The sequence below is a fragment of the Galendromus occidentalis genome, unplaced genomic scaffold (assembly GCF_000255335.2).
Source record: "Galendromus occidentalis unplaced genomic scaffold, Mocc_1.1 scf7180000077451, whole genome shotgun sequence".
Classification (NCBI taxonomy): Eukaryota; Metazoa; Arthropoda; class Arachnida; order Mesostigmata; family Phytoseiidae; genus Galendromus; species Galendromus occidentalis.
In genome coordinates, this window is record NW_003805439.1 from 459956 (window position 1) to 481272 (window position 21317).

Consider the following 21317-nt stretch of genomic DNA (forward strand, 5'->3'; position numbering starts at 1 on the left):
AACTGGGAGAACAACAATCGAGCATTGGCGAGAAAGTTCTTCTCCGTGGCTGCCGCCGAGACCACCCAGACTAACGACTGTCAGACTCTCACCGGTCAGGGCGACTCGATCTTTTCTACGGACGACACCTGCTCTAAGGACTGCTCTTGGGAGCTCTTTTTCGGACGAATGCTGCCCTGTGGGTGTTGATTCAGTTTACCACCTCGACCGTGAATTTCCCATTTAATTTTCGACTCCGATTGAAAGTGTTCTAAGTGCGGCCGAAGAATCCTCTCTACTGCCATGTCGGAAGAAGCGGTCGACGTGAGGCTCTACATCTACGATCTCTCGAGGGGCATGGCCAAAGCGCTGAGCCCCATGTTTTTGGGTGAGTATCGATAATTGTGAGCAGAATTCTCTTCAGAAGCCGAAAAGTCGCCTGAGACACCATCGCTCGTTAGCGCTTAGCGCGGCTACGAATCAGCGTGGCGAGTATTCATTCTTCTGAGCTCCAGAAGATGGTATGGAACGCGGAAGCATCCCGAGTTGCTTCTGCAGGAAATGAACGCAGAAAATCGCGGTGATCCGCTAATCAAGAACGAATTCGCTGCATCATCGCTTCGGGCAGACGGTCTCCCGCTCTGTGACGTCAGCCTGACAGACAGTCAGTCAGTCACTTGCCATAAGAGAAATCGCGTCTCATTCAGGTGCTCGAGACTACCTGCCGAGCGATTAAGTTGTCCTGTGGATCACCCGCCGTGAGCCATGTTTCTCCTTAGAGCTGTGGAAGTTGGTTTTTCCGGATGCTCTTGATTCGAGCTGAACGTTCTTGACCCGTGAGGAATCCGACGGGTGGCGAGTGTTGGCTTTCTCCTTAAGGGTTCCGAGCCGACAGGCTCGTTAGTTAAACTATTCTTAGACTAGAGTCGAGTTTACGCTCTGGAAGCCTCCCACAAGAAACGTCTGAGATTTCGCCAATCGGAAACTTTCGCTTCTGTCCGAGGATATCGTCGGAGCGGGTGTGTGGAGGAGGCAGAGCGCTCCAGAGACGTCCTGAGCGTCGATGGATGACGATGGATATGAACTTGGGGATCGATAAAAGACTTGGTCTGAAGACCGCGGAGTGTCGGCACACTCGATAAATCCTAGTTCGAGCCCGTTTAATGGTCGTGTTTCCCTTTGTGTTTCAGAATTTTTCCCAACCGGTAAATAGGGGCCTCTAGCAGTGGTGTCGGTATCGCGAGTGTCGTGTTTTGCAAATCACTGAAAAACAACTAACAGATCAATCAGCTCAGTATTAGGTCAATTAACAAGCTGCGAATAAAACCTTGTGCCGCTTTCGATTATCTCGCTGAGAGCCAATTACCGATAGGTGTATGGCTCGGTGGTGTAATGGTCGCTTGTAGCTCCATTCTCATTCACTCCCTCGAGCGTAGCCGAGGCTCGGGTATCCATTCACAAACTCCGTCCGATTACAATCTGTCGCGAGACCGATTCGGAATCGCGATTATTTCGTTCTGTGGGAGCGGCTTGTACATGAGATTTCCCGGCACCTGGACGGAAATCGAGTCGGAATTTCACGACAAATGTTCTTCGTCTAGAATGCACAGACGTTAGAGTTCCTTGTTCAAAGAGCTCTTCCGTGTTTCAGGGAAAGAAATCCCCGCGATATGGCACACCTCGATCGTCGCTTACGGCAGGTGAGGCTCGCTCCTTGAAACTCAGCGCCGAATCTCGAGTTCTTCCCAGTTTGTTGAATCCTATGATTTAATTACAGGGAATACTTCTACGGCTCGCAGGGTGTGGAGTCTTGCGGGCCGGGAGAGACGATTCTGAAGGAGCCGATGCAGATTATGCCCCTCGGTAAAACTGAGGTGCCTTACGTGATCTTCTTCGAGTATATCATGGAGCTGGGCGAAACGACTTTCCATGTAAGTCTCGCGTGAGACTTGGCTCTTCGCATCGCTGTTCCAAAGTCTATCACTTCAGCTTGGACTCCAAGCTCAAATCTCGCTCGCTGATTCGGCGGGGCTTCCGTCCTGAAGACTGAAATCGTTTTCCCGCTTCCAGGGGTTGAAATATGACTTGTTCAAACATAACTGCAATACATTCAGCCACGAGGTGGCCCAATTTCTCACGGGCCGTGGCATTCCCGATGAAATTCTGAGCCTCCCCGATGAGGTTCTCAACACGTGAGTGCGAGTTCAAAAAAGATTCAGTTACTGATTGCTGTTCCCGTCGATGTGACAGGAAATTTTTCCATTCTCATCCGACTCACTGAAGACACCCGTACAGTCAAAACAACTATGTAACTCTATGACCGTGGCGTCATCGCTACAGGCTGCGAACCTGAGCCATGACTAGGCTGTTGGCTACGGAACGACTGAGAGAGAACTCTTCCTCGCCTGGCCGGCCTGTTTCGAGTGCCGATCGAGGAAATTGGTTAAAAGCTTTTCTCCAGCCAGACGAGACTTCAAATAAGCGTCCACCAGTTCTGTTGCTGAGCACGGCCTTGGCTCTGCTCTCCTGACTGAGTTTCGTGGAAAATTCGTTTTCCCGGGTTCGTGTTGTTCACGGGTGGTGTTGCTTCGATTGCAGACCCTTCGGTGCGAATATCGCTCAGTTGCTGAGCGCACAGCCTTCGATTAGGGGCGAGAACGCGAGGGGAATCTCGTTTGGAGAAAACGCACAGCGGAACCTCCGACGGAGAGAGGGTTCACCGGAAAGACAGGTACGAAATCCTGACGCTCAGGACGAGCCGTTTAACGTCGCGGACTTGGCCCGGGACTCGACTGACTAATTCTGCGAACTCATGCCCTGGCTCGTCCCGCGCAATTCCCCGAATCCTACGCCCGTCGATGCCTCCACGTTCACCGATGCGCTCACGTCACTTGGTTTCGCCCGTCTTCTCCTCCTCTTCGTCGAACCTTAGAAAGCATGGAAAATCGAATATCTCCGGAAACATGCGGCGAGAACGGGACCGGCTCGCCGCTCAGCCTTTGCGGGAGAGGCCTCTCTGCCGAGTTTGGGCATCGCTCGTGTCTTTCGTGGACAAGTAACACTGACTAAGCGGCGTTCGGGCTCTGGCGGACAGATTGCCCTTGAGTCGACATTCCGGCGGGAGCCCTCTCTGTGAGCTCGGAAATCCGGGGAGCCACCGACGAGCGCTGTATGATCGCTCCTTTTAATTCCTTGATCCGCTTGTAGGCTATCGATCCGATCAGTAGACCGCATCTCCCAGACCAGAGGGTAAGCGAAAGTGCATCCGCATATTAATTCTTTATATCCAGGAGACTCTGATGGGACATAGTGATGATCAATTCGAACTCATCGCCGTATCGTAGAGTGTCATGCAACTGATCATTCAGGGAACGATGTGCTCCCTTTCAGATGAGTGACACGGTCGAGAATCCCGGACGCGAGAGCGAATCTCCGGAAAATCGAGCTCCGGTGACTCCGAGAAAAACAAGACGCTACGATGATCCGGCCATATGCTTCGAGCCAATCGACGTGAGTGGAGTGGAAAAATCAGGTTGTTCCGATTGTCTGGAAGCTTGGAAAAAGTGAGAAGTGAACGATATGAAAATTCTCGAAGGGAACGTCGGCGTTGCAAGTTGTCGAAGAGAGGCTGCAGGGTAAATTATCGGAGGAGGACTCCTCTTGTCTCCGGGAGTTCGCTGAGTACATCAACACAGACTGTGGTTCCTGGTCTCTGGGAGGGCCTCATCTCGATCTTCTGGGTGAGCGCCCACCTTTGCTTATTGTTTCCGCTCTACATGAAGCTTTTGTGCAGGAGAAGACACATATAAATGCCGCGTAATCTATCGGTGATCAAGATCGACGGACTGGCTTATCAAGTGAATTCTAGGTGTGCTGCTAGCCGATAACCAAGATCCAAAAATCCGATTGGCGACCGTCCAATTTCTATCAGCTTGTGCCCTGAAAGAGGACTTCATTCTTTTTTTGCACCAGGATCGCAAGGTTCGTTTCCTACGGATGATGTGCGACTCCGAATACAATGTTGTGGGTAGATCCTACTATTTGGAGTACTCCATATCTTCATTGCTCCTTCTTGCTTCAGAGTCATGCAATCCTCAACTACGTCTTCAAGATTGAGAAACTCCCAGTGGATGAACAGGATGCCATCATGATCCTGGTGAGAATTCGCGCCGATTCGCGAGAATCCCGAACTCTCTAAAGCTCGAAATCTTTCCCGTACAGAGTCCTTATGGATCTTGGCTTCCCATTCCCAGATGTGCAACTTTTGTAAACATAACTCATCATTCGACTGGTTGATGTATATTTCTGAATGGCCCGCTGACGACGGAACGCCAGGCTCTTGCAACAACTGCAAGGTGAGCGGTCCCAATTCTCAAGACATTCCTCAATGGCATGAACCCTGCACCTGCTTGTGGATTCGTTGGCGTGGTGGACGATATTTACATGTATATTAACATTAGAAAACAGTTCTCGCAGAATTCCCAAAATACAAACATTTGATTTATTCATGCAGGTGACCACTCGCGCTGTCGTACACGCTTTGCTCTGTGACCGGAAGGACACTCAAGAGAAGGCCGCCGCTCTCATGTATAACCTTGCTCTTAAAGAGGTTAGTCGTTGCAACGGGTAACTCATGGAATTGCGTCTCACTATTCGATCTCGGTGCGGAGTAAATCAGAATTATCTTTGTTCCGACAGCTTTTCGACGATCAAGCCACCGAATTCGCTACAGCGTTGCTTCAGTACTTACACTCGGAACTAAGTGAAGAAGCAAGTTGGAGAGCTCTTGTTGCTCTCTTCCGATTCTGTCAGATAAGCTATAACGATGTGAGTTCGCGCTGGAATGCTCAGTCAACGTCATGCAGCAACAGTCCATCGAATCAGTGCTCGATCTTCACCTCTGAACGGAGCCTGATGAATTCCTCTTTTTCTCCCAGGTACCGGCACTCTGCAGCATGCTCGGACCAGATTTGGAGAAATTCACGAAAATGTCGAAACGAGTCGATACAGCTCTGAAAGACCTCAGAGACAAAATCGCTAGACCCGGAGGAGCAATTGTTTGAGCACAACGCTGAACATAGATGGCCTCGAGCTGACGTGACTTCCGCCACCGATAGTTTTAATTCGAATGAGCCCGGTTGATTGAGGTATCGACGACTTATGATATTTGATGTGATTGTGATCTTAGTCCAAATTGAACGATTTGCAAAGTGGATCTCTCTGGTACGGCTTCAGAATCTACTGCGCGCGGAGCCAATGGCATTATATTCGTGGAATTCGGTCAAGAGTATATTCTGCTAATAAAATTGAGAGCTTGAAGTAGGTGTCGGCATCTGAATTTTCTGAACTGGAGATCTCGGCATCATCGAGCGTGATGGGTTCACGAGCCATTGCCGGGTTATCATCAGCCCTTAGAGCTATTTCGAGGGCGGCAAAATTCGACTCTTTCGGGCTTTCACGCAGGAGACGTCCCGTTCTGGACCTCAGGATGTGTAGTGTCCCCGAGGAGTCGTTCGACGTCGACGATCGTACCCGGGAGCTTCCTGTCAAGTTTCCCACGTGAATTCATCACGGAGAATGCTGACAACGACCTAAGGATGAGAAAAACGACGCGAACAGCCGGTGCGGCCGTGTCTGCGTGAGCCTCGCGGGTCATCATGGCACCGGGCACCATGGCAGGCCATCATCACGTCCGCGAAGCCGACACTCCGAGCGACCGTTGGGCTGATCTTCGGAACATGGGTTCAGCGAGTCCATGCTCTGTGTTTTGGACTCTTCTATTATGTGTTGGAACGAAGTTGTGGGAGAAGAGGACAGGGCGTACCCTATCTCCAAGCCACGAGCATCTAGCTCTGAGATCTAGCGAGCCTTAAGTCACACCCATCGCCAATGAGTGCGGATGATCTCCTTCAGCCTCGATCCCACCTCCGGCGGGAGCGCAGACCCTCTATGCGGACGATGACCACAGATAATGAGACTTCGTGAGAGCGGAATTCCAGAAGCAAGTCAGTTCTGCAGCTAGCAAGGATGAGGACATATGTCGAAACATTCTGAAAAAGCTACCGAATATGGTAGCCCCGATCGAGACTAATAACCTCCGAACCTATTCCATGAACTGACATGATGTCAACAAACACCACAGTCACGTGATTCGGTCACGAAAAGATCAGAACGGTGGACCACCCGCGCTGCGGAAGTGCTCGCGCTCAGAGTCGGGCGGGACTGATTCTTGCAAATAATTTTCCCGAATCCAAACGAATCATCGACATGCCTTGGTTTGCGATCATCAAAATTTGGTCTTCTCGTGACCGCTCTAATTTATTCGGGCTCAGCCCTTAGTCTATAATATTGCTGTGATTCTTCGGGAACAAATTGATTCTTCGAGACCTATGTACCTTCGCGACGCAAGTCAGCGTCAATTCTACCGGGGGATATCCTCTGCACGTCTGGCGACAATCCCTCACCAAATGCTCGCAGCTCTACTCCTTCATTCTATGCACTCATTGGTCACACAAGACCTTCTCGACAGCGGATGAGCTTCCTGGAGCTTCGGAGCACCGCCAGAGCGCTTTTGCAGTGCCACCTAAGTTGCGACCTAGGTCGATGACTTTCTACGGGAACTCCCGAGACTGCGTCGTTTCCCCCGAAGAACGCGCTTACATGCCGCCTGACTCATCAAGGAGTGGTATCCTACCCCCGCTCGAGATTCGATTGAGTTCGAACGATCCTACATTTATTTCTGCAGGTATCATAGAGAACTCTCAGGTCGGACGATTGGTGTCTCTAAGAAGCCGTTCAACGTCATCGATCGCGTCCGGGAGCTTCTTAGTCAGTGTTTCGGGTAGCTGCATCACACAGAACACTGTGAGCGAAGCGAGAATCGAGAAAACGGCGTTGACCGCCGAATAGTGGGTCACATCCCCGAATTCCTTCAGGAATGGCGCCATCATGCCCCCCGCCCTAGAGGCCATCATTGCAATCGCGAAACCCACACTCCGAGCGGGTGTTGGGTTGATCTCGTGAACATGGGCCCAGATGACGAAGCCATGAATGTAGACGAAGAATCGAACGAAAAAGCTACCGATAACCTTAGTCCAACGAAGGGTCGCATCCGAGAAATACACACTAGAGAAAATAAGAGCGGCCGCGATCAAATGGAGTATTCGCGATTGATGTCGCCGACATTTCCGTAAGAGATATATGCCCACGACGGCAGAGGGGAAATCCGTGAAAGTCCAGATCGCGAAGTTGAGATGCGCGTACCCTGGTAGCCTATGCGTGTTCAGCGCGATGTATTATCTGGCAAACGCTTCGAAAAACCGGATGACGCTCATGCAGAGAATGTTAAGTCGTGGAATCGGTACCGTCAATAAATCTAGATATTCGAGATTGGTACCTTTCTGCGCGTTTTCGCTTCCGGCTTGCACCGCCAGCTTGGCCATCCACTCTTGCACATCAGGGACCGGGCGATTATTCCGTTTCAGTTCTCGATCTCTTCGGCCTCAGCGAGTCGATGCTTTGCAGTCAACCATTTCGGGGACTCTCCTATCACAGGTAGAAAAATTCCGTCCACATTTTTCATGCTTCCCGGCGCGAGAACTTGGATTGTTTGAGATTGGGGAACAGAAACGGAGCTTCTACCGATTCTTCGAAGCTTCGTGTCCTTCCCCCGGATCTCCAGACCGAGAGAGATTCCTATAGCTAGCTATCTGATGAGCTGATGAGTAATCGACGAGAGAGTTCGTAGCTCAAGGGAAGGACGCTCTGTACGAAAACCGCTTCAAACTGCGAAGTTTCACCCACGCCGTCCGAGATGTTTTAGACAAGCCCAATCTCGAGGGTGCCTCCTGAAGTTTAACTAGGGGTGATCCTTCAATTCCTCCGATCCCTCGGACCTTCAGAGAGGCGAGCAGAGCCTCAGCGTGGCTCAGACGCTCGGTTGGACGGGGCAGTTTGATGCAAAGATAGCCGTGGGGTGAGGAGTGGAAGGATTATCTCCTTTTGAACCTGCTCGTCTCTCATGCCTAGATTGGGTCGGCCTGCGGGGAGCATGGTACAGGAATCCAAGCAAATGATTGAGCGAGGTGACTTCCTTCAGCCGAAGAACCCGTCGTCCACCTACCGTGCAAGTTTTTTTCCTTGAAGCCGGACTGGAAAGAAATGAACTGAGCGGGGGGATCTCGGCAATGCATTGAGAGCACTCTCTCAGGCTCAGGGAGATATCTGGGCCCCGTCTGAGTTAAGTACGACTTTGGCTCGGCGCTCGCCAAGGTCATTGAGAGAATTTCCGGAGACGTACACGTCGGCATCGTCCAACAGAACTCAGTCCTCCCTTGTGGCGATACCTCTCATACGGTATTTTCTCGATTCTCCGAATTTCTGTTCTGCGAATCTCTGCTGGCAAACTCTTCGTTCAGATTTGCGGAGAACCTCCGGTGTACTCTACCCCGTGGCTATCCCCTTCCGGACGACTCCTCTTGCTTTCTCTCAGCGATCGATCCTCGAACTTGACGTATGTCCGACGTGACAACCACGTCGATATTAGGCGCTCCACCCGTTCTCGCCAATTAAGTATAAACGGGAAACGGGACTGTCGGGCAAGATCGGTGGTATCAGTTGTATCAGTATCGGTGGCGGCGGCCAAGCGGCTGAGATGATCGAGGCTCAATGCACCTGCTAAACATTGATGTCATCGTCCATCCTGTTCCGGCAGGAGGGCTGGGTGAGAAAAAAACTCTGCTGATGATTGGGCGGTACCGCCCCGGCGTCGGAACGGGTGCGAAGTGGAAGATCCTGATCGCTAAGAGACAGTCATCGAAGATAGCACCTCCCTCTTGAATATCAACGCTTTTTTTTTCGGTGGAGCAGCTCGCAAAGGGGTGACCCTTTAATTCTCGGAAGGAACTGCGAGTGCGAAAAAGGGGAGGGGGACTGAGAGGAAGGTAGGAGGGAGAGGTAAAAGAGCCATAGGAGAAAATGCATTGACGAACTACCCAGAGGAGAGGAAAATTCAGCTGGAGTGTGGGGCTCATGTGAATATAACCAACTGAAGAAACGTAAGGCTCTTTACTTGAAGGGCATCATACGTTGGAGGGAAGACATGAGGGGAAGGGCACTCCATAGACGGGATGTGCGGGGGAAAAAGGTGGAGGCGAATTGAGCAGTACGATTGGAGAAAAGTTGGACAGAGTAGGGATGCTGCTCGGTACTCTTTCTGGTTACACGGGCGGAGACCTAAATAGGGGGAACGAGGGAAGAGATTTCATCTGAGCATTCTCCATGGAAGTATCGATGAAATAGGCAGAGGTCGGTAATCTGAATAAAGCCTTAGCGTCCCAAAACTCCTCCGGCGGCGGCTTGAATCCTCCCGAAAGACCCTACAAAGGGGTACTGATAAAAACTTTGCGCCATATACTATCGAAATCAACAGTGAGTGTTCGACAAGATGAGTTAGAGCTTGTCGCATTTATTGTAGAAAAGCCCTTACCGTCAGAGGCTTCACAGTAAGGGTTCTTGTTCTCATCCACTTTCCTAGGATTGCATCGGTCACTCAACTGAGTACAGAAAGTCACCACCAGACGATATTATTTTTCTCTCTGCTTCCGAGAACATGCGCATCAACCCCTTGGGACAAAATTTTTGTGGCGAAGGCCACGTCCCTCCTCTTCTCCGCTCTCGACAGTGACCTTTCCGAGAGCATTCGACTCGCTCACGCCGCGCGTCCCCACAGTGGAGCTTGGCTACTCGTCCGCCCTGATGAGGACCTTGGCACCGAGCTCCGGAACTCCTCCTTCCGTATCGCTTGTAGCCTTCGGCTTGGGATCCCTCTCTTCCGGAACATCTCTGCGCGTGCGGATCTACGGCGGACTCCTAGGGTTACCACCATCTCAGCTGCTCTTCGGTTTCCACGTTCAGACTGGCTCGCCACAACGCCGTCAATGACGTTTTCGTAAGAGCCGTTCGCCAGATGGGCATCGCAGTCCGCGTCGAGCCTCCACACCTGAATTCCTCTGACGAGATCCGCCTCGATTGCATGACACTCACCCCTTGGTCCAGAGGAAAACTTCTGATTTGGGACGTCACCATTAGGAATACATACGCAGCTAGCTACTCTACTCTGGCGAGAACAGTGGGGGTGTTGGAGCCAAGGGCGAACGGGAAAAATTCAACCACTACGCTGGCCTTGCTACGAATATGTCGTCAAACCTTTCGCGAAAGAGACCTCCGGCGTTTGGGCTAAAGAGGCTATCCTGTTCTCTAAAGAGATTGGCGACTGAAACAAACCTCTGACGCGGTAATATCGATCGGTAGGGTTCCTTCGACAACGGATCCCTCTGGAAGTCCAGAGGAGCAACGCACATCTGATCCAGCAGTCCCTCCGCGACGATCCTCACCTCGACGAACACTTTTATATGTGACGATCACACCCATTCTGTTCCCTACCATGAAACGATAATAAAATTCACTTTAGAAGTGATAATATCGAGCGCAGTATCCTTCGACAGCTTGCATCACGTTCCTGAGTAGCCGCCCCATGATGGGATGCCAATTCCTGGCGACAACTTCAAGGTTTTCGATCACTTCCTACTCGATAGCAAACTCCGGCCTCGATATATAGGTATTAGAACACAAGCCTAAAATTCTACCATAAACATCCATGGACTCTTGAGCGAGAAGCGTGAGTATTACAGAGAGCCACTTACGTCCCCGCAATTTCATGATCTACGATTCCGTTCACACGAAATAGCATTTTTGACAGCATTCTCAATCTCTAACAAAATCATCCAGGATGATTCCACACGATCACACCTCAAATCACCATCCATTGAAGCATCGATGTAGCGCCAGCCTTCAGTCAGACTAATGAGAAGGAGACCTGTGGGTATATGCTCCTTTTTCCGATTGGGATGAGCTGATGATGTACGAATGTGGGTTCGAAGTCAAGATGCTCATTGAACCTCCCAAGTGACAATGTATCGGACTCGAGTACAATAATTCTTTCGGCACCTAGCACCACACACTCGATGGTCTCGGACCCGAGCCCCGAGAGACAACGGAATCGCGAGAGTCACTGTCACTTAGGAGCATTCCGAGCTTTCCACATCCTTCAATGGTTTCCTCCAGCTCCCTGAAGCCGATGTGGAAGACAGTCTTGCAGTTCACAACGAATAATTCATTGATTCCCTATGCCTCACGGTATTCAACGAAGATTCACGCAGAAGATTTTTCGCTCTTGAGTTTCGGATTTAGAGTGTCTCTGAGGAGTTGTTCGACGTCATCAATGGTATCTGGTAGTTTCTTATCTAGTGTTTCAGGTAATTTAGTCACGCAGAAGACCCCAATTATCGTGAGCACCAAGAATATAACGTAGACCGCTGAGTGATGGGTCCAGTCACCGAAATCCTTCAGGAAAGGCGCCATCATGGCCGCCGTCCGGGAGAACATCATCGTGACCGCGAAACCGACGCTCCGCGCAGGCGTTGGGTTGATCTCGTGGACGTTGGTCCACATCACAAAGCCATGCACGTAGATGAAGAATCGAACGAAAAAACCACCGACCACTTTCGTCCACCGATAGCTATCATCCAAGAAATACACGCCAGTGAAAACAACGGCAGCTGTGCTGAAGTTGAAGAATTGCGATTGGCGCCGACGACATTTCCTCAATAGGTACATTCCCACAAAGGCCGATGGGAATTCGGCGAAAGTTGAGATCGCGAGGTTCAGATGCGCGTTTCCCGGTAGCCTATGGGCGTTCAATGCGATGTAGTAAACGACGAATGAATGACAGAACCAGAGGATGCTCAGATAGAAAATATTCCGCCGTAGGACCGGTACCCTCAATAGATCAAGATACCCAAGATTCGTACTCTTCTGCGCGTTCTCACTCTCGGCGTGAACCGCCAACCGGGTCATTACTTCCTTCATGCTTGGAATGGGTCGTTTGTTCCGCTTTAGAATCCGTTTAATGACCTCTTCGGCCTCGGCGAGTCGATGCTTGGCAAGCAACCATTTAGGGGATTCTTCCAGCACAGAGAGGTATGGAATTATGAGAAAACCCGATAGTCCTATCGCCAACTGCATGTGACGGAAGTTTCGCAGATAGTACGAGAGCAGTGGTATGAACATGAGTGGAATCGAATAGCCCATTCCGAAGCCCACGTTCATGTATATTCTGTCTTTTTCCGGCATAATTTCCATGAACAGCGCGGTCGTGGCAACGGTGATTCCCGACGCGGAGGCAGATAAGAGGAATCTGAGGAGATTGAAAATCACGAAACTTTGCACGAAAGCTGCTGAGAGTCCTGTTGTCAGAAGGAGGGCGATGCCGAAGATGAAGGCGAGTTTCCGTCCGAGCCGATCCGAAATCTTCGCGAAGACGATTACCCCGAGGAAGGAGCCGGCCATCACGACACTCTGCATCCCGGATCGTTTCCAAGAGTCGCCACACACCAGGTCCCATTCGGAGGTGGCGGTCTCTCCGTAGTCTTCCTTGTCGTATGACCAACCATGACTACACGGAATCGTGGTGTTCGTGTCAAGGCCGGCTTCACTGGACCATCGGTACATAAGACATTCGACGGCCGTACCTTTGGGTGTTTTTGGAACTCCGTTATCTTTCCACCAAGCGGCATCTATCGTTTCGTCAGGAGGAGCGCACCAATGAGGGACATCGGCGGCCATGAGAGGAGACATCATGTTCGTCCAAGCCACGGGGTATGCGCGGGTGCATGCGAGAAGTAAGACGATACCTTCAAGTAAAAGTCGTTTGACGATGATAAGAATATCGACATGGATACATCGTGACGCGGACGAGGCTAATGAGTGGAATAACGGCTTCGGATACCCGTTAGTTTCGGATTTCAACGGGATAAATCTGATCGACAGTACGACGTAGTTCGACGGAAGAATTGGCACCGCGACCGATAGAGATAAAAGCTTGATGGCGCCAAGTCGGTCGACCGAACTGGATATCAGACTTCGAGGTCCCCGCGGATCGACGACGAACAATGAATCGGCTGGTTAGTTGGGCAGTCAGTCGTCCCGGGGAATTTTTCATGGATCGATATAGAGGAGATCACGCACCAATTCTTCTTCCGAGCGAGGAACACTCGGCTTTCTCGAGGCTATATCTACGTAGGAGCGATTGCAGATCAGGCAATAAGCTATCGGAAGCTTTTAGACTTCTTTTCTCTTAATTTTGGCTTATCCGCGCGAACAGGATAATTGTCACCCGATATCTGCTTGATGCCTGATCGGTGCTGGAATCGGGAATCCTAAACGCGTAGCGTACATCGAGCATCCCGCTCCGCTTCAGAAAAGAAATCCCTCCCTCGGAGCGTTCGTCAGCTCCTTGGAGCTCATGAAATTAGTGGAGCTTGAATCTTCGGGAGATGTACCAAATTTCCTTGAGAATACTCACAATGGTAGGTGCCGAAGCGACCAATCACTTGGATGACATCGATGTCATCCTCCATCCTGTTTTGCTTCGAGGAACGGATACACTGCTAGTCTATGCGCGGTGTCGACCGTGAAATGTACAGTTTGATCTATTGTCTCGGTAGCGGCGTTTCGAAACGACCGCCCACAGCATGCCGCCAGAGGGCGCACGGGGACCACGCTTGACAGATCAGCTTACAGCATATACACGATTCCGATGGGTATGGGCACAACGGTGATGAGGATCGGAGTCGAAAGAGGGGGGGTCTGAGCACGTGACGGGCCCGTGCTAGACTCCAACTCGGGCCCCGGTGGTCGAGCGACTGGAAGCATCCATCGAGATTGGCGATCACATGGCATCTGCGGACAGTTTTTCCGCGGTCACGGGGAGTATCGCACTTTGAATCGCTGCTAGTTCAAAGAGTGACTGCCGGCCCTTCTCTAGCCCACATTCATCCTTTTATGACCGTCAGAGACAGAGTCTAATCATTGGTCTCCTCGACCAAAGCAGCAGAATCCGTGGACGGTTGTGGGTGTTAACGCGCGAAATAACTGGAACGAATGTTTCAGCGCGCCGCCGTGGCAGAGCGGGACAGTTTGTCGCTAATGACAACGGAGGTTCCGAGGGGCAAGCAACACGGCGATTACTGGCTCAGAGTGATGTAAGCAGTGCTGAATCAAGTCCACAGGCTACAATAGCCCCGGCTTGAGCTCATCGTGGGTCGAGCGGTAACCTGGTTTCGCCGCGAGCAAAACGAAGATTCTCCTCAAGTATCTCAGACACGACTCGACGACTTCTCTCAACGACTCACGTAGCCTTCCGTCCGAACTCATTCAGTCATTCATTCATTCTGGAGAGCTAATGCCTGGATTTCCGATTTTTATTTTCCTTTCACGCCGCGTGATGAATGAGGAGCAGATACGTACATTTTCGAAGCTGAGCATCCACCACAAACAGGAAGCATTCCGACTCGGTGACTTCACGCTCGAGTTTCCACAACCCTCTCGAGTCGCACAGAGGCCAGCGCTCTCGTACAACACGTCCGGACCTGTTCTAGGGAAACTCTCATATATGTCAAAAGCACTCGGGGCGGCTAAGCAACGTTTGAACGACGAAATTACTCGCCCTCTACAGATGAGACCGCGGGTCGCTTTCGATAAAAGCCCTAGCTTGCTGCGATTGGAAGATTTCCGTCAGTTGTCTCTTTTCTTTCCTAGGATTCTCGTATATCCGACGAGCCATCCGTGGTGAGTCGACTTATATCGTGGGTGAACATTGCCGTGGAGAATGGACAGCTTCATGCGCGCTTTGATTCTAATGAGCGTCGCCGATTGAGGCATCCATAGAAACGAAATGAATAATCAGTGGAATTCCTGCGTTCCGGACGTTCTTGTTCCCCGACGTTTGGATAAGGAAGGATCGGATTGCGATGTCCTTACAGGAGCGTTCCCCGAATCCAACGACGACGAGATAAGCCGATCAGAAGCGATTCACTCGTACATTGGGTGGTCGATCTTCGCCCTTCCAGAGAGAATATTTATTAAATTCCCGGAATTCAGGACGTCTCACAGTCAGGGATCGATTGGGGAAGCGATTGCCCACTCATTGCGCTTTCGGAGTATCATTCCACGACTCGTTCGTCTATTCCATTGACCGGCGTCGGAATGGTCGAATATCTATGGAAAGCGATCGCGAATCGAATGGAGTGTTTATATCTCACTAAGCGCGGACTGCGGAAATAGTTTCGATGTCCGAGACAGAGTTTTCAGATAACTCCTCTACTGTAAGCGGAGAACTGAAATAGATTGAGCCGTCGGAAAACTGAGTGTCGCCTCAGCTCAGAGAAGACCGCGTCCGTCCCAAGTCCCTAATGAATCTGGATCGTACGTCGCCCTCGGAGCGCTGCCTGAGCTGCGATGAGATACGGAATCGAATGATGGCAATCAGTGATTGCGTTCTAAGCTGTATTCCAGTGCTTTAAATGTTTATGCTCCGAAGAAGAGCCGCTGTCCCGCTAGACGAGAGCGCTGCTCCGCAGACTCCGAGTAGAAGAGAAGGCCGCGTGGCACCGCGATCGCTGGCTCTGGGTCGAGGCATCAAGTTTACAATGGCGCTACTCAAGAGCCGAAGGCTTATAAAATACTATCTGTTTTTGGGAGCTGTAGTAAGGTCATAGGGGAACGTTTCATTGCGATGGGCTCTTCTACCTTGAATAAATTTTTCGAGTGCTCCACTTCACAAAAATCGAACATTAGGAATTCGCGAAACTCCTCGAGGCGTGCAGCGATAGCTACGAAAGTTCGGGGATGGATTCTATGGAGCTGTTCTCTTTGCGATGAATGCTTGCCGTCATCATGCGAAAAAGTCATCCGCCCGTAAGTCTCGTAGAAATAGTAGGTAGTTGCCATCGTTTATGATAGATTTCCAGAAAGCACATGGAATTAGGACGCGAGAACGGGACATGGATTAAAAAAATTCCGGGTCATATGGAACGAAAACGGGGATAGGGGTCGATTGGGAAACTGGGGAGTGAGAGAACGGGGGAATGGGGAAAGGGGGAAACGGAGATCGGGGGCACGGGAGCGCGAAAACGGGAGAATGGAGCATCTCCCGGTACCATGCAGATGAAAAGCGCGAGACCGGAAAAACAGGAAGCGGGAGAACAGGGCAGCAGGAAAAATGAAAACAGAAGGGTAGGGAAACCGAGGAAGCGAGAGAACCAGAGGGCGGGGAGCACGGGAAATCAAGAAGACTGGGAAACCGGCGCTGACGCCACGCAAGCAGCATGCCGGAGATATCTTTGGCTTGAAAGAACGGGTCGGGAAGATAAGGATAATCCTCAAGCAAGAGGCATCCTGCGAAAGTAGAATCCAGCAGAAGAGGATTTGCGGGACAATGAGGTTGATTTCGGAAGGGAATCCTGATGCTCCTCTGATGTGGTCACCAATAGCTGGCGAGTCGTGAAGGCGAGAGGAAAGCTCCGACCAACAATCGACGAAGATGAATTGAATTATTGACGAACGCTACCGACCCGGAGCGGGGAACATGCTCGTCGGGACTATGAAGGCCGAGGCAGCCCCCGCTCCGATGAAGAGGACCCAAAGAATAAATTTCCCGGAATGCTGAGCCATAGTGGGAACAGGAATCTTGAGACTGAGCAAAGCTTTTCACAGATCGGTTTATTGCTCACTACCTGATTTCTGAATCTGACTTTTCGAATCTCCTCTATACAATGGATTACAAGAATCGCCTGAGGCCAAATTCTGCCGTTCGCTCCCGCCAGCTTCGATGGATTCTGAGGGCGAATGTTGCTGAATTGATAGAGAAGGCTAAACGTCGAAATCTAGCACGCACTAGATTTCCCTTCAGGCTAATGACTTGACAGGGGAATTTTGAGTCCTATGCGGTGCGTATCCTTGAGTAGCTGCTCGACATCATCGATCGTGTCCGGTAGTTTTTTATCGAGAGTCTCAGGCAGCTTCGTCACGCAGAACACACTGACTGCGGTGAGAACCATGAAAATTATGTACACGGTCGAATGATGGGTCCAGTCTCCGAAATCTTTCAGGAAAGGCGCCAGCATCCCAGCCATTCTTGAGCACATCATCACGATTGCAAAACCGACACTCCGGGCAGGTGTCGGGTTGATCTCGTGAACATTGGTCCACTTGACGAAGCTGTGCGTGAATATGAAGAATCGGACAATCGTACTACCATAAATTTTCGACCACCGATAGGAATCATCCAAGAAATACACTCCTCCGAAAAGTATGGCGGCCAAGATCAGGTTGTACATTTGCGTCTGCCGTCGACGACATTTCCGTAGGAGATACATGCCCACAAAAGCCGAGGGGAATTCCGCGAAGGTCGAGATGGCGAAGTTGAGATGTGCGTTTCCCGGTAGCCTGTGCGCGTTCAGCGCCATGTAGTAGCTCATGAAAGAGCCCGAAAACCATAAAGCCCCCAAGTAGAGGATGTTGCGTCTCAGAATCGGAATTCTAAACATATCCGCGTAACCTAAATTTGAACTTTTCTTGGCGTTTTCGCTTTCTGCGTGTACCGCTAATTTGGCCATAACATCTCTCATGTTTGGGATAGGTCGTCTGTTCCGTTTTAGAATGCGAACTATGCTACGCTCGGCTTGCGGGAGGCGATGCTTCGCCAGGAGCCATTTCGGAGATTCCTCCAACACGAAGAGATACGGAACCAAGAAAAACCCCGATAATCCTATCGCTAATTGCATGTGGCGGAAATCTCGCAGAAAATGCGATAGCAGAGGAATGAACATCAGTGGGATGGCGTAGCCGATACCGAAACCCACGTTCATGTAGATTCGATCTTTCTCCGGCATGATTTCCATGAACAGTGTGGTGACCGCCACTGTGATCCCCGATACAGAAGCTGACATGATGAATCTGAAGATGTTGAAAAAGAGGAAGCTCTGGACGAACGTTGCTGAGATGCCGAATGTGAGGAGAACGCAGATGCCGGCGACGAACGCTCGTTTACGGCCGAAGCGATCCGAAATCTTCGCAAAGACAATTACTCCGAGGAAGGAGCCGGCCATCACAGCCGTTTGCATGGCGGATTTTTTCCACGAGTCTCCGCAGACCAAATTCCATTCGGACGTTGCGGTTTCTCCGTAGTCTTCCTTGTTGTATGACCAACCATGAGTACACGGAATCGTTTCGTTCTCGTCGAGGCCCGATTCGCTGCTCCATCGATACATCCGGCATCCTTCAGGTGTACCTCTGTGGTCTCTCGGGATGCCGTGGTCTTTCCACCAAGTGGCAGCTATCGTTTCATTAGGTGGGGCACACCAATGGGGGACATCAGCGGCCATGAGCGGGGACATCATGTTTGTCCACGCCATTGGGTATGCACGGGTGCAGGCGAGTAGGATGACGATGCCTTGAAAGTTTCAATCGATACTGTCGGAGGCGAATCGTAGGAGGAAATCGTATCGAGAGTAAAGACCAAATCCATCCTCTGCTCTCTCAGTCTTCAGAGGAGGAAATTCACATGGGGGCGAAGATGAGGAATCACCGGGGAGACGATAAAGATTCGATTTGTGTCTACTTACCATGGTAGATCCCGAAACGACCGATAATCCGGATCACATCGACGTCATCGTCCATACTAGCACGATATGTGGGACGCAGCGACACTTCGTCAAAGTCTCGAGACGGCAATCGAGGGTATCGAGGATACTCGGCAGCGTCTGTAGTCACCGTCCGCGAAACATCATAAAGAAGTCTTGCCACTAGGTCCCGTCAAGAACTGCCGTGGAATGATTGTCTTACCCTTGGGCACAGATAACGATCTCTAATTTTTGTGGCTACAATCACTTGATAGACATCATTGGCGGGGAACATCAACGCGTGGGATCTTTCGTTCTTCACGGACAGTCGATGTACTGTACGTTCATCTCTGCACTGAGAAAGATCGCTATGCGCTCGGAATCGGTCGATTTGCCGAGTCCACGTCGGAAACGATACCTCCCTAGATGCCAGCCCACTTGCGAAAGCATAAAATCCCTCCCCTGAGGGCCTGAGGGTCTCCCCGTCAAACCGGAGCCGTACGGTAATTGAGATAGAAACTCGTCCGGACCGAGAGCTTGCTGATGGTCTCCGCAAGAGGCTCATATTCATACCCCCATGCCTTACATGCTGGGTACGCGGGTATAAGTCGAGAATAGAGGCGGTCGTGATGAGGAACGAAATTTCGGAAATTGCACCCGCAAAGCTTGAAGGATTCCGTCCCGACTTCCGGCCTCGAGCATCAGATTAGACTCTCACCATTAGAGTCTTCTGCCATCCCATCTCGAGTCTCTCCCGTCCTTAGTTCTCGAGTCGGGGGAAGAAGTGCGGGAGCAGTTGCCCGTCCGGGCAAGCGGTGCCATTCCGATCTCAATTTCAGAGCCCTAGTCACATCCTGTCTGAGCTGGGGAAATGGAATCTTGGAAGTCCCTGCAACGACGCGGACTTCTGCATGTCAGTTGTGTCGCGCAGCCTTCGAGAAGTGCTTTGTACCCATGGAAGAGCTTTCCCATGAATCGCCGACCCGGCCGATCCGAACCTCCGGGCGCGACCTTAACCGTATCTTGAGGGAAGGAAGTCTTGCACTGTGTCCATCAAACTTGCGAATCTTAACCCCCGGGAGTTCACTATTCCATCCAAGTCGCCGGAGTAGAAGCGCTCCCTTACGTCGACGTTCTGACCGAAGCTCTCATTCGGGAGACGCCGCTTCTCGGCAAGATTTCCGAGCTGAGCCCTCTCCGGAGCCACGGAGCGACATCACGCATCCCTCATCGTCGGGTGTGAGAGCCGAGTTTCCCGCCATAATTCGAAATGACGCTCCCCTCTCTCGAAGCACCGTGTGCTCCCGGTGGTCTGACGAGTGTTCGAAAGTCGAAGATCGTACCCGAGGGCATTCAGAAAAAAGACTTTTGGAGAAATCTCCGATCTGTCTAGTGGCTGAGATTCATGTAGTCACTTCCGACTGGTTTACATGAGCTTCTGACTCCACCACTCGTATGCCTCTCCGGAGTCTCATGAGGGTAACCCTGTGACCGTGACGGATCTCGACCGCGATTGAAGGTACATACCGGAGAATTCGACCATAGACACATGATTGCGATCCATTATTGTGCAGAGGGTGGAGGACATATTTCATTCGCCCACAGCTACCAACCAGATCCGAGGGGACCCCGCAGTCCGAGAACCGTCGCCATGCTCATCTATCGTGCTCTCGCGATCAACCTCGCGCGGAGGGGAACGTTCGGAGCTCCATCCATCCCAAACATTCAACGTCATCTCATTTCCGTGTCCTCCGTGAATCTGGTGGTGAGCACGAGCAACTCGATGTCTCTCGGAGTCTCGTCATCCGTCACCATAGACAGACCTGTTTTTGAACTATAACATAAGAGAGCTTAGTGGAATCCCAGCGAATACTTGATTAACGAGTGCATTGATTCGCCCATTCCAGCGATATGATCGAACGCGAGGAATGTGCACAGAAGTCCAAAGGAAAGCAGAATGGTCCGCGAAGGATGTGAGAGACGAAGTCGTGGAGACGCACAAAACAGGAAAGGGAGGAGAGACGGAGGAAGCAGAACATCCGCTGGATAAGGAGACTTGGACTCCGATTTATCGATTCAGATACATCCGACAGCTTCGCCTCGCAACTCGTTTGAAAATGTTCCAAGCTGCTTGCTGCGTAGCGTCAGTACCGGCCCTCCCTTACATGGGATTAGGAGGAAGTGAGTATCGCAACGAATCGAGTTTTTCAGCGTGAGGGAGCGAGACACGTCTCATAGCGCCCCGTGATAACTTTTTTCAGATGAGACGATGATGATACTCGCTATCGAGTTCTACATCTTGGTCATGACAGTGTTCGTCGGACAGATGGCACAGAAGGCTGTAGGCGTTCTATACCTCAATGAATCCAGGGAGAAACTCCGCGTGGCGAGCCTAACCTTTTTAGGGCGCAGAGTCGACACGATGTACGATGTTCAGGATATCATGCATGTCGCCGATACCGGTCAGTGACGGGGGATGAAGTTCTGATTCACCACTAAGAGATTTCTCTTCTCCTCGTTGAGTTCTTCTACGAGACAACACCATATCTCGCTTGCAGGATTGAAGACCCAGTTCCCCCTCGTGGCTCTGGTTAGATATTCCGACCCCAAGGAGAAAATGCTTGTGTACACTGGAAACGGAATTTTGGATCGCGAGCTTTTCGAACATGTTTTCGGCGAAGTACCAACGCCGGCGCCACGACGTTTATTCAAATCCAGGCGGAAAGAAGATACATGAAAGATCAGAAGGATAGCGAATTTCGGGATCATCTGTACCTAGTATCGGGCTCGTGAACTGAGTAAAGATCGTGAAATCCC

At 51.0% G+C, this 21317-nt stretch overlaps 3 protein-coding genes across 3 annotated transcripts; 2 read left to right on the top strand and 1 right to left on the bottom strand.

Moving 5' to 3' along the window:
• Nucleotides 1-73: 73 nt before the first annotated feature.
• LOC100899700 (uncharacterized) lies at nt 74-5295 on the top strand. The gene is made up of 15 exons (XM_018639714.1): nt 74-367; nt 1170-1184; nt 1631-1679; nt 1757-1910; nt 2050-2171; nt 2578-2710; nt 3187-3228; nt 3370-3489; nt 3575-3719; nt 3848-3960; nt 4061-4135; nt 4233-4334; nt 4493-4588; nt 4678-4806; nt 4917-5295. Exons 1-15 carry the CDS (start codon nt 283-285, stop codon nt 5040-5042), a joined length of 1506 nt encoding a protein of 501 aa, XP_018495230.1. The 5' UTR covers nt 74-282; the 3' UTR covers nt 5043-5295.
• Nucleotides 5296-11190: 5895 nt separating this feature from the next.
• Nucleotides 11191-18555, bottom strand: LOC100897253 (solute carrier family 22 member 23). Its single transcript, XM_029111592.1, has 6 exons — nt 18504-18555; nt 16799-18331; nt 16614-16715; nt 13619-13742; nt 13403-13458; nt 11191-12731 (listed from the first exon to the last, which is right to left on the bottom strand). The coding sequence occupies exons 2-6, from the start codon at nt 18291-18293 to the stop codon at nt 11191-11193; spliced, it is 3318 nt and encodes a 1105-aa protein (XP_028967425.1). The 5' UTR covers nt 18294-18331; nt 18504-18555.
• A 1246-nt stretch (nt 18556-19801) lies between these two features.
• On the top strand, nt 19802-21317 carry LOC100899977 (transmembrane protein 186). Its single transcript, XM_003743741.2, has 5 exons — nt 19802-20019; nt 20106-20265; nt 20408-20681; nt 20762-20962; nt 21059-21317. Exons 2-5 carry the CDS (start codon nt 20152-20154, stop codon nt 21235-21237), a joined length of 768 nt encoding a protein of 255 aa, XP_003743789.1. The 5' UTR covers nt 19802-20019; nt 20106-20151; the 3' UTR covers nt 21238-21317.